The 14047-nt window shown below is 37.0% G+C and overlaps 1 protein-coding gene across 1 annotated transcript in view; it reads right to left on the bottom strand.

Moving 5' to 3' along the window:
* The window catches only part of RB1 (RB transcriptional corepressor 1), a 198402-nt gene that overhangs the window by 153911 nt on the left and 30444 nt on the right, over window positions 1–14047 (bottom strand). Inside the window, 2 exon segments of the mRNA XM_006109689.3 lie at window positions 7086–7205; window positions 10955–11070. Of these exon segments, the coding sequence (XP_006109751.2) occupies window positions 7086–7205; window positions 10955–11070 (236 nt within the window).

Genomic DNA, 14047 nt, shown 5'->3' with positions numbered 1-14047 from the left:
AGAAGCCAGGCTGACGGCTGCCAGTGCAGCGGTAGTGGTGAGAGCCTCTCCTGCCTCCTCAGCAGCACTAAGGATGTCTGACTGCAGCTTAGATCTGCTCCCCGCTGGCAAGTGGACATCCCCCGAGGGCTGCCGGGCTGCCAGAGGGATGTCTGATTGCCAGCTTAGGCCCAATCCCCCGAGGAGCAGGCCTAAGCCAGCAGGTGGTCATCCCCTGAGGGGTCCCAGACTGCGAGAGGGCACAGGCCGGGCTGAGGGACCCCCCCGCCGAGTGCACAAATTTTTGTGCACCAGGCCTCTAGTATATATATATATATATATAAAAGCCTAATATGCAAATTGTCCCCTTGGGAGTTTGACCTAGAGACTGGGAGTTCACTCGCTCGCTATGACGTGTGCTGACCACCAGGGGGTGGTGCAGAACGAAGGAAAGCCCCAGCTGGCAGCTGGCAGCGGGAAGGCCCAGATGGGCCCTGATTGCTGGCCAGGCCTAGGGGCCCTACCCATGTACGATTTTCGTGCACCAGGCCTCTAGTATGTACCTAAAGTATAACCTTAAATAAACAGGTTTTGATATCACAGTTAACACACTGTATGCGGGAAACGTCAATGTAAAACCTTAAATAAACAGGTTTTGATATCACAGTTAATCTTCCCAACTGCTCTCCAGAAAACAGTACAAATGAAATTTTAAAACCCTGCCAGTCTACTTCAAGGCCAGTAAACACTGGATTATCTCATGTAACCAGTAAATAAAAATTCTAATCCCTTTTACAAAGACCTGAGTGACCTTATAAGGCCAAATATGACTATATTAATCCCCAGTGAACCTCATAAGGCCAAATATGACTATATTACTCCCTTGCTTAAACTCAATGACTCCCCATCATCTGCAGGAGAAAGTCTAATTCACTATCAATCTGATCCCTTCCTACCTTTCAGCCTCTATAAATATTAAAATACATCATGGTACTGCTTTGGCTTTGTACACATACTAATCACTCTGCCTAGGATGCTCAGTCCCAGTTACTACACATTTTGTTTGGTGAGTTTCTGTTTATCCTTTAAACTCTATTCAGATATTGCTTTCTATAACTTTTTCCTGATCAAAAGCACCCCATAATCACCTTCAACATATACAATATTTTGCTTATTATTAATTTCTACTTCTTAGATATAATCCTCTACACATGCATTACATGCATTATTATACATTTTTATTACAAAATATATTTACTGTAAGCTTCTTTTTAAAATATATGTTTTTATTGATTTTTTTTTTTTTAGATAGAGAGGAAAGGAAAGGGAAAAATAGAAACAATGATGAGAAACATTTATTGGCCACCTCCTGCACTCACCCTACTGGGGATTGAGCCTGCAATCTGGGCATGTGCCCTGACCAGTAATCAAACCAGTGATTGTTTAGTGAAAGCATGTCAAATTCGACAAGATATGACACAAAGGGAACAAAACACTAATGTACTCACAACACTGATAACCTCAATATAAGTGACCACCAGAAAAAAGAGAATTATGAAAGAGAAGAGAGAGCAAAAATGATATTCGCTATATTGGTTTAGTATAGAGGAGGTAGAAAGAGAATGAGTGGATAAGAAGAACAAAATTTAAAAAAGGAAAAAATAAAAAATAAGGTAAAATAGAATAATAAAAAAATAAAAATAGAATGAAGAAAAAATAATGTAAAAAAGAAAATAAAAAATAAATGTTTTTAAATAAAAGATTAAAAAATAAAAATATGAAGTGTCGTTTATTTCAGCTGAGTTTTAATGCTCCATGGGGCTGGTTTAATATCCCACTCTTCTGTTCTGTCTACCACTTCTCAGTTTCCCATTAGGTAGTCAGCACCATGTTGAAGTTCCAAGCGATCCACTGCTCCTTTGTTTGTGTCTATCTCCACAGCCTTGACTGCAAGCAGGCAGAACCAATCTGCCCACTTAGCCTGTCTGCCTGTTGTCAATTTTAGTCTCTCAAGCATCTGTTTCTGACAGAACTATAGGTAGGGAAGTTTCTGTATCGCTTTCTGGGACTGAACAGCTAGTCAAATCAGTCCCTGAGGGCTCTTCAGGGCTATTCAGATTTTTTGTGTGTGTGTCCTTTGTACTGCTCTGGGTGTAGTCTGGGCATGGCTGTATTAGCTGCCTTGAGGCTGCTTGGAGGGGCTGGCTCTTCAGGAGAAAAATGGATGCTCAGGTCCAGAGAAGTCAGGAATGTTCCAGTGCTAGACTTCTGGTTACCTCTCCCCAGACTCCACAAGTCTGCATCTTCACCTGCACCTCAGCCAAGAGTGAGTGTTTGTATTTGAAAGGTCCTATGAACTGGGTTTAGCAAATAAAAGCAAAGAACAAACAGATGCAAAACAACTGCGTAAATACTAGGTTCTCTCTCCCTGGCACCGTGGGGCTTGAGCAGTTCTTCAGGCCACCCCTCTGGGCTCAGTCTCTTGTGGCTGTGGACTTAGATCTAGAATCCCCTACCACCAGCTGCCCTGTGGACTTTCATTCTACAGTTGAATGTTACACCTATCCCCAAGGAACACAGACTTGGTGCCATGCAGCTTCCTTCTGACCCTCTCTACTCAGTGGTCTCGTGACTCTCTCTGGCCCAGATCCCCAATCCTACTGTTCTCCAGGTGTATTCTGCAAACTGTCTCACCAGCTGTGTCTACTTAGCCAATTCCAGGTGGACATTATTTGATTTCGATGCTCCTTCTCTCTGCTCCGGGATAAGGCTTGGGACATGTCTGCCTATTCAGCCACCATTTCCCCCCCTCCTGTAAGCTTCTTGGTGATCACAGTGTCATATGATTTTGTATCCCCAGCACCTAACATATAGCCAGGTACTAAGAGTCACTTAGTTAATGCTTATTATAGTTTCTTAATTTATTTGCAATAAAACAGGTGATAACCTAAAATTTCTTAAAGTACATTCCACAAAACACTAGTTCCAGAATATTTAATTGATGTTTAATACATATAAACATATATTAGTAACTTAATAAATTTAGAAAATACCTAACTCTACAGATTCAACAAATTTTATTATACAGGACTTTAAAGAAACTTAGGTTGCCAATGTCAATTGTGATTCTTTAAAGGGGGTGGGGGCATATGGTATGCATATTTTCACAAATTTGGCCAGAATTTTTGTTTAAAAGAACTAAGATTCATGGAAAAGGTTACTATGTTTACACCAGGCACTGGACTCAACATTGTCTAATGCCAGCAGTTGCCAACCTTTCAGACCTCATGGACCACCAGTGGTCCGCGGACCACCGGTTGGCTACTGCTGGTCTATTACCTCATTTAATACATTAAAAAAAACCTAACCGTCCCCGGCTGGGTAGCTCAGTTAAAGCACTGTCCCAATACACCAAGGTTGCAGGTTCGATCCCAGGTCAGGGCACACGCAAGAAACAACCAATGAATGCATCAATAAGTGGAACAAATCAATGTCTCTCTCTCCCTGCCTCTTTCTCTCTGCACACCTCCCCCCCACTTCCTCTCTCTCTCTTTAAAATCAATCAATAAAATCTATACTAATAAAAGAGTAATATGCTAATTACACCAGACATCTTCAGGACATCTTCTGGAAAAAGCCATGGTGGCAGGGGCCGAGGCAGAGGTGGTGAAGGGCAATCAGGCCAGCAGGGGGGAGCAGTGAGGGGGCGATCAGGCCAACAGGGGGAGAAGTTAGGGGATGATCAAGTCGGCAGGGGAGGACAGTTAGGGGGTGATCAGGCTGGCAAGGGAGGGCAGTTAGGGGGTGATCAGGCTGGCAGGGGAGGGCAGTTAGGAGGTGATCAGGCCAGCAGGGGAGCAGTTAGGGGGTGATCAGGCCAGTAGGCAGAGGCAGTTAGGGGTGATCAGGCAGGCAGGCAGCCCTGAGTGGTTAGGATCCAGTGGTCCCAGATTGCAAGAGGGATCCACAGGGATCAGGCCTAAACCAGCAGTCAGACATCCCCCGAAGGGTCCTGGATTGGAGAGGGTGCAGGCTGGGCTGAGGGCCCTCCCCCGGTGCACGAATTTTGTGCACTGGGCCTCTAGTATATATATATATATAAAACCTTAACAGAATAGGCACTATTATGAACTCAACTGACACATTAGAAAACTAACCAGTAAAGTTAGATAATTCACAGGTCCAAGATCACACAATATATGTTGGAGTCTAGATTAGAATCCAAATCTGTCCGACTCAAAAAATTACATTCTCTTCAACATTAAGCTCTAGTGGGACCTCCCTTTTTTGGTAGGGCATCAAACCAGACTACTACTTTAAAGAAAATTCTTTGTGAACTCTGACCTTGTGTCCTATTTACTAACCTGAAATAATGAGTGTTTACACTGGCCTAAAGGGAATGGGAGGTAGGAAGAACCTAAAAACTTCAAAAATGTCAGTACCATATTCCATTTTCTAACTTTCTATTCTAACTCTCCCTTAGTTTCCAAGAGAGTCATAAGTATAATGCATCACTAGGAGGTAAAGGAAAGAGGCAGACACAAACAAATACCCAAGAAGATTTCTAATCTCATAAAGCAGAGCAAAACCTAGAAATATCCAGTTAAAATTATTACAGCAGGAAACAAAAAAAATAGGACTGTAATTCAAATCATTCTCACTAAAATTCTATATCTAGAAAGAGTCTGATGATTATTTCTGATACCAGATTTTGAGTTACCAGTCTTTACAGAATAGATTTTTCTTAAATATTAGCATCAAGAGTTTTTGCCTAATTTTTTATACAGGTAACACATATTTAAGTTACTTATATAAAGCCTCAGTTAACATTTTGGTACACTTCTTTTCAGTCATTTCATTCAATGTAATAGTGTCTGGTTTCTTCCTTCTGCAGTTATAGTATACTAGAGGCTCGATGCACAAAATTAGTGCAAGAGTAGGCCTTCCTTCCCCCGGCTACCAGCACTGGCTTCCCTCTGCACCCAGGACCCAGACTTCCCTCTGGCCCTGGCTTCATCTAGAAGGATGTCCAGAATGATGTCCAGTCTAATTAGCATACTACCCTTTTATTATTATAGATCCTGCTTTATTTATTTAACATTAGAAGAATTTTTTCCATATTGACATTACTCCTCATCAAATTTTAATTTATATTTATAATATAATACACTTAGATTATATTTCTAATATTTTGTTTATTTCAGTTGTGCATCAATAGGTTGTTTCAAATTTTTCAGTGGCATAAATAATATTGTGATAAAAATCTATAAAGCTTTCTAGTATTAGAATAATATTCTTAGGATAAGCTCCAAGATATGCGATAAAAGTTTGTAAACATATTTAAGAGACAGAAAAGCATTTAGAAAGTCCCTATTAGGTTAAAAAAAAAAAAAAGCCAAGACAAAAATTATATATACAATATGATCTACTCTATGTAAAACAATATCCAAAGGAAAGAAATATCTCCAGTGTTAAAGGTTTGGGTCATTCATATTTTCTTATTTATGCCTTTCTGTGTTTTCCAAGTATTCGACAATTCACATTTCTTAGCCAAATTACTTATTTTTTAAGAATTAAAAAACATTTTTAATTTTTTTCCATGCAAAGAGCTTCTACTCTACACAAGTAAGACAAAAGAAAATAATGATAACCAATGCTACCATATTACAATTAAAAACCAGAAGCAAGAAAAATTCTTTCAAAAGGCCCTAGGCCACCCTGGCCAGTTTTGCTCAGTGGTTACAGCATCAGCCTGCAGAACAAAAGGTCTCAGGTTTGATTCCAGATCAAGGGCACATACCTCGGTTGCAGGTTCAATCCCCGGGCCCTGTTGGGGCCCATGCAGGAGGCAACCAATTGATGTGTCTCTCTCACATAGATATTTCTCTTTTTTTCTTTCTTTCTTTCTCTCTCTCTCTCTCTCTCTCTCGCTCTCGCTCTCGCTCTCGCTCTTTCTTTCTCTCCCCCCCTGCCCCCGCCTCTCCCTTCCACTCTCTCTGAAATCAATGGAAAAAATATCCTTAAGTGAGGATTTTTTAAAAAGCCCTAGGCCAATCTTTCAGTTTTCTTTCCACTTTTCTCACTCACAATCACACCTCTGAGGTTGGACTGACATACCAACCAAAAAGAAAAGGAAAAATAAAAACATCCATTTGAGAAGATGTTTCTTTTCAGCTCTTATCTCCATATTCATTCTCCCCTGAATATTTAATAAGGACACATCTTTTTTCCCTTCTCCTCTTAAAACTGCTTATTTAGCCAAAACATTCTTTCATATTCTTTTACCCACATAAAATGAGCCCCAAAATGAACATAGTAATAGGCACATGCCAAATTAAGGACTGTAATACTAGGAGTGCAGACTTGGACGGAAAGTACTATTATATTAAAAACTTAACCTAAGTTTATCTGAATTTCATCTTTTTCCTAGTTGAACAAAATGTCTTCTAAACCACCACTGGGAATACAATCATGGCTTGGTAGTATAGATTACATATACCTTCCATCACCAATATGTTTTCTCTTTCTAGATTAAATAACATCATTAGGAAGAAGTTTAAATTTAGGTCACTCTTCCACTCAAAACTGTAAGTCTTCTCACAGGGAAGGCTAAAGTGGGAACTAAGCTTAAAGTTTGGTAAAACAAGTGGGAACATGAAAATATAGAAAAACAATTCATTTTGGAAAAAACGTTCAGAATGCATATAATTGGATAAATTAAAAAGCAAAGAATTAATAAGAAAACTTACAGCAAAGGGAACAAGTCTAAGGGGTAATACCTAATAACTTTGCCTGGCTGGTGTGGCTCAGTAGTTGAGCATTAACCTATGAACCAGGAGGTCACAGTTTGATTCCTGTTCAGGGCACATGCCCACATTTTGGGCTCGATCCCCAGTAGGGGGCATGCAAGAGAAGGCCAATCAATGATTCTCATCATTGATGCTTCTATTTTTCTCTCCTCCCCTCCTCTCTGAAATCAATAAAAATATATTTTTAAAAAGATACCTAAGAACTTCGCTAAATATGTAATAGTTCCCAGATGGAATCTAATCATGAACAATGACATAAAAAACCAGGGTGTAATCCTAATAAAATTTTTACTTTACCTTTCTAATTTGCTGTAGAGTGCACACAATACATTATACTTCTTCAACAGTCTTGACATAGCATTATCAACTTTGGTACTGGTATCAATTTCTTTTAGTAAGTAAAAAAATTTATAGACACTACAAAGGAAAGAATAGAAAAAAGTGAATTGCAATTTTAAAAATTTATTTTATTTCATTTTCAAAGCATAGACATTTCAATTCAAAATATAATTAGCTCTATATCAAATCACTATTATATCCTTTGGAATTAATTCTTTTTTTATTTTCCTAGAATTTGAAGAGAAAAATAATCCACTAGTCTTCAACCTATACCCTTATATCTATATACCTATGTCTACATCTATTTATCATTAAGAATATAAAAAAGGATAATAAAAGACATACATAAGTATATATTTATTTCCATTATCTACCTATATGTTTTTAAAACCATAAGTTCACATTTATTTATCCAATTCCAACATAAACTCAATTGTTTCATTTCATGCTTATAACTCTTCATTGACAGTGAGAAAGCCTAGGATCCATTTATCTTTAATTTATTGACTCAATCTCCCTTTACGTAACCACCTTGCATCTCCAAAGCTACCCACTCCCCCACATGGGTACTCTCCTCTCCTGTTCCGACTGACTCCCCATCCCTGAACCACCCTCAAGGGTAGCCACCAGACCCATTCATAGGCTGTCCAGCAACTAAAGTTATAGGTTTCATTCCAAAAAATGGGCTGAGTACTCAGACAGTTATCTTGAGAACTAGAAAAATAAAAACTTCAGCTATTAGCAAAGGGCACAAAGCCCAAAGAGAAGGTTATTAAAAGTTCCCTTGATATAGAAAGGATTAGGGCAGACATGACACACTATGTGGAAAATCCAATAAAGGAGGGGAGAAATGATATGGAGATGATGAGATTGCTACTTAGAAAAGAGAGTGGAGCAAATGTATAGATATATACAGGAAAAAAAGAAATCAACCTTAGAATAGCATTTATTCAAGAACCACTCAGTTTCGGTTTTAATGAGATATATGGCATTACCTATCCATGGAGCACCATGAAAACTGTGAGCGGGAGCCGTCTTTAACTCGGGTCATATAGATTTGCGGTGGAGTGCGGGAAACGTGTAAACTCGGGAAGAAAAACAGAGGCAAGGTAGACAGGTAGGCAGGCCGGCATAAAAAGCCATAATTAAGACACATAGGTCTGTTGATAACTACATATTCTAGAGCAATGCTCCATGAGTAGATACTGGTCTGTGAAATGTTTGTTACCAGTCCCCAATTAAACACAATGAAAACTGTGAACTGTGAATACAAAGCCTTCTTTTCCTAGGGTTAACTTATGTGACTATCTATTCCTTCTGTGGCCCTCCTCTGAAGAAAAACAGAGGCAAGGTAGACAGGTAGGCAGGCCGGCATAAAAAGCCATAATTAAGACACATAGGTCTGTTGATAACTACATATTCTAGAGCAATGCTCCATGAGTAGATACTGGTCTGTGAAATGTTTGTTACCAGTCCCCAATTAAACACAAGTACAGAAATTAAGAGTAAGCATGTTATGGCAATTTGACAATAATTTTACACCTGCTGAATCTTATAATAAAAAGTTTAGTCCTATGTCTACTCTGATTTTGTTGTTTCATTTTTTATTTTTATTTATACTACATTTTTTTAAAAAATATCAGTCTGTAACACATTGTAAATAAAAAACAACTAGTCCTTCACCAGAGCACATTTAAGATGCAATTGTCCAGATAACACTCCTGGATAGTTACCAGAACAGTGAAAGTTGCATAAGAAAAAAGTATACCAAATACATTACTATATTTATTTATGACGTGCCCAAATTATAAATCAGGTTGCTCTGTGAATACTCAAGAAAAAGGGTTTAGGAAAAGCTTTGCCAGGAAAATTATTTTATTTTATAGATAAAAGATGTAATAGCCTTTCTCTGTCATAATCATTTAATAATCTATAAATAAAATACTGTATTGCAATCATCTGTTTAATTTTATCTTCCCCACTGAATTGAGTTTCTTGAGGTCAGAGATTACTTCTCATCTTTATATCATTAGAACCTAGCATAGTATATATTACCTAGCAGTTGTTTAAGTTTTCTTTCTTTCCTTTTTTTGTGGGGGTACGGTAGGTAATGGGGAGACAGGGCTACAGAAAAAAAGAGATTAAGACCCCGTCAGGGCCTAAGATGTTACAGGTATTGACTATGAACTACAGTAAACCCTCGATTTTGCAGACCTTGATTTAACGGATTTCGGATTTAACAAACAAAATTTCTAGTCCATATGTTACATGTGAAAATTAACACTCTGGTTAATTTTTAAATGCTTTTAGCCAAGATGTGCTTATAATTAAATTAACATTTTAGCGAATAGGCCATATGTTGGAAAAAACACTGTAGTAATTCCGCCAACATAAATAAATATTATATATCTAACAACTATAGTCTACATATTTAAATCCCAGTCAGGGCTTGTAAACAATATTTGGGAATGATTAGCTATAATCTCACATCGTGTGTAGTAGGTAATTGGTTCTATTGTCCAATGGCATGACTTTCTACAGCAGCTTTAACAAGTTAGGGCAATGTTCCCATGTGCACTAAGCTCCAGCCTTGTGCCTTTGTTTATTCATGTGACTCATGAATGCATGTATTTACTGAAACTATTGAGTATAAGTTTAAAATTACAATGATATATATAGAAAACTTTTCATACATACTAAATTACACAAAACATGTCTACAAAAGTAAAAATAGGTAAATTAACTTGTCAATTTAACATACGCATTTGGAAAACCTACTTTATTATATAACAGACTTTCAGCTTTAATGGAGACCCCCTCTCCCAAATTAGCCCATTATATCAAGTTTTTACTGTATTTACATCTCTATTCATCATAAGTTACTTAATTCTCATAATTCTCTGAAGTAACTAATAATTTTCACTTCACAGATGAGGAACTTGAGACTAATGGCTCAACAGTCTGCTCCAAGTCATATAGCTTATAAAACAACAGAGCCCAGTTTTAAATCCAGTTTATGTTAATCCAAACATCCATATTATTTCTAATCTTCTGAAGCCACTAAATCATTTGCTGAATGGATAAATTAATGTGAAAATTTACTTACATATTTTGATTACTTTTCAGCTACATAAAGACTACTTTGATTTAGCAATTTTATTTAATAAAGTTAAACTGTGAAAGCTCTAAGAGGGAAACCAATTCTAATTCCCTAGGTCAGCGATTTTCAACCTTTTTCATCACACATAAACTAATTACTAAAATTCTGTGGCACACCAAAAAAATAATTTTTTTGCTGACCTGACAAAAAAGTAGGTATAATTATGATTCATTCACATTACTTGACAATTTAAAGTAAAGGAGGTCAATGCCCCTGACTAAATAGTCATGTTATGCATGTTTTAAAAATTCTTGTGGCACACGTTGAAAATCATTGCAATAAGTTAAATATGATTATACCAGGCCTATGTTTCCACATTTTATATAGAGGTAATAAGAAAAAGTATTACCAAAAAATGAAACAATTTAATGTATCTCATTTAAATAAAACACCAATTTTACTTAATTTTAGATGGCTTTATCCAACAGCTACAATTAAGAAACTTTAAAGACAGTGAGAGACATGATGATAATTTTGCCAGGACACATATTGATATATTTTTAAGAAAGTTCAGCATAAATACACTTTCATTAAGGGCTCCATGAGAGAATGATAGTTCACTAGTTGACCTAAGTCCTTTATGTTTCATTTACTAATGTTTATTAAGAGGAAAGTTCAGGTGTAATTTTCTTTAATAGTAGAGGCGATATTGATGAAAAATTTTTACCTGGTTTCTATGTTTTTCTGCAGCTCAGTAAAAGTAAATGGCATCTCATCTAGGTCAACTGCTGCAATAAAAATACAGATGCCCCATAGTTCCTTTTTATTCTGAATATAACTTTCCTGAAAACAAACAAAAAAAATTCAAGTATTTCATTAAATCATTCACAACTGAATACTGTGTTAAATTTGTGTTATGTGTAATTGTTTATTCAACATAACAAAATAGTATTTAAACCCTTATGATGGCATATACTTGAGAGCATTTAATTCTATACTATTAACGAACATTTACATTTTATATTGTAAGACAAAAAAATACTAGAGAGATTTTTAAAAAGTTAAGTTACAACTTACTGTGGAAAATTTAGGGGTCAGTTAGTTCTTTGAAGTTCATTTTTCAATAATCCAATGTCATCAAAGCCAAGTTAAAAAATTTCAGAAATTTTAAAAATAAATTCTTTAAAAAACAAGCCCATGCCCTAGCTAGTTTTGCTCAATGGATAGAGCATCGGCCTGCAGAATGAAGGGTCCCGGGTTCAATTTGGGTCCCGGGTTCGATTCTGGTCAAAGGCATGTCTGGGTTGCGGGCTCGATCCCCAGTAGGGGGCATGTGGGAGGCAGCCAATCAATGATTCTCTCATTGATGTTTCTAGCTCTCCCTCTCCCTTCCTCTCAGAAATCAATAAAAATATATTTTAAAAATAAATAAATAAATAAAACCCACTTTCTAATTTGATTATCTTCTTTTTGCTTTCATTCACTCATTATTTTAGCAATCTTCTGATTTATGTATATTTTAACTTTGTGAAATTCATATCTCTGATGCATACTTGCTTTCTTACAAAATGAGAATTATAATGCATACCTTACTTTGTAAGAATTAAATGAAATGAATGTCTTAGCATAATATCTGGCATATAATTAGTATTCCATTAGTGATGGCTTTCATTATCAGAATATTTTTCATCATTAGAATACACACTTTTTCCCCTAAAAATGTATACCACTGTCTACAAAAGTTCAGTTTTGTTGGTAAAACTTGGATTAAATTGAAAACAAAAGGAATATCAAATTATCTGATGTTTTATTAAACAACTGTAACTATTTGCTTAGTCTTAATTGGAGATTACGATAAAGCTGAAAAGAATGTGATGCAATTTTCATTGTTTTGAAATCTTAATTATATAAAAGCTTTAGGAAAAGAATTGTTCTAGACCAGGGGTGGGCAAACTTTTTGACTCGAGGGCCACAATGGGTTCTTAAACTGGACCGGAGGGCCGGAACAAAAGCATGGATGGAGTGTTTGTGTGAACTAATATGAATTCAAAGTAAACATCATTACATAAAAGGGTACGGTCTTTTTTTTTTTTTTAGTTTTATTCATTTCAAACGGGCCGTAGTTTGCCCACAGCTGTCTAGACCATCAAATTTATGCATAATAAAAAGCTTATCAGTATTTGATTTTAAACTTTTCATTAATTTTATCTACTTTGGTAATAATATCCTAAAACTTATATTACAACTATACACCAACTAGAATGTTTAAATAAAAAAGACTGACAATATCATCCGGCTGGTGTGGCTCAGTGGTTGGGCATTGACCCATGAACCAAGAGGTTCGATGCCCAGTCAGGGCACATGCCCGGGTTGCAGGCTTGGTCCCTAGTAAGGGGAGTGCAGGAGGAAGCTGATTGATGATGTTTCACATTGATGTTTCTATCTCTCTATCCTTCTCCCTTCCTCTCTCTCTAAGAGTCAATAAAAACATTTTAAAAAAAATACCAACAATATCAAGGGTTGATGGGGATATATAGCAATGGAACATTCAGATATTGCTAGTGAACATGTAAAATGATACAACCATTTTGGGAAACACGTTTGGCAAGTTCTTATAAAGTTAAATATATACTTTCCATAACACTTAGCAATTCTACTCCTAGATATTTATACACAAGAGAAATGAAAACTTTGCATAAAATATTAACAGCAACTTCCTTCATAAAAACAAAAAACTGGAAACAACTCAATATCCAGAAACAGGTGAACAGATAAATTATAGTATGTCCACACAATGGAATTATTCAACAGTAAAAAAGTACTAATAAACATAACATAGACAAATCTAAAAAATTATTACACTGAGAAAAATAAGCCAGATGCAAATGGGTTCATACTGTACATTGAGTATGGGTACAATCCTTTCATATGAAATTCCAGAAAAGGTAAAACTAATTTTTAATGTCACAAAATAGATCAGTCGCTGCCTGGGGACAGGAGTAAGGGTGTTAGGGAATAACTAAAAAGGAAAATGAGAAAACTTTCTGGAGTAATAATAAATTTCTATATCTTAATGGTGGTACATACATGGTTAAGTACATTTGTTAAAACTTATTGAACTGTTCACTTAAAACTGGTTAATTTTAATATTTGTAAATTATACCTCAATAAATTAGATTTTGAAATTATATTGAAATTACACTTACTATTTCTGAGACTGATTATACAAAGTATACGTATGTTGCTTAATGTTATAATGACTAAAAGTATATTATCTATAATAATAAAAGCATAATATGCTAATTAGACCAGACAGCCGATCAATCTTCCAGATGTCATTCTGGATGTCCTTCCAGATGACCTTCCGGAAGAAGCAGCGGTGGTGAGGGCTGAGGCAGAGGCGGTTAGGGGCAATCAGGCAGGCATGCAGAGTGGTTAGGGGTGATCAGGCAGGCAGGCAAGCAGTTAGGGGTGATCAGACAGGCAGGGAAGTGGTTAGGGGCGATCAGGCAGGCAGGCAGAGGCAGTTAGGGGCAATCGGGCAGACAGGCGAGTGGTTAGGGGTGATCAAGTAGGCAGGTGAGCAGTTAGGGGCAATCGGGCAGGCAGGCAAGTGGTTAAGGGTGATCAGACAGGCAAGCAGGCGAGCAGTTAGGAGTCAGGGAGTCTCTGGTTGCAAGAGGGATGTCCAAGGGGTCCCAGATTGCGAGAGGGTGCAGGCCAGGCTGAGGGGCCCCCCCCCCCCGCACAAATTTTGTGCACCAGGCCTCTAGCATTTTTTAAAATGAGTGAACAACAACTTTTGTATATGTGCTTATAT

Source organism: Myotis lucifugus, unplaced genomic scaffold, assembly GCF_000147115.1.
Source record: "Myotis lucifugus unplaced genomic scaffold, Myoluc2.0 scaffold_7, whole genome shotgun sequence".
NCBI lineage: Eukaryota > Metazoa > Chordata > Mammalia > Chiroptera > Vespertilionidae > Myotis > Myotis lucifugus.
This window is presented reverse-complemented; position numbering and strand designations above follow the sequence as displayed.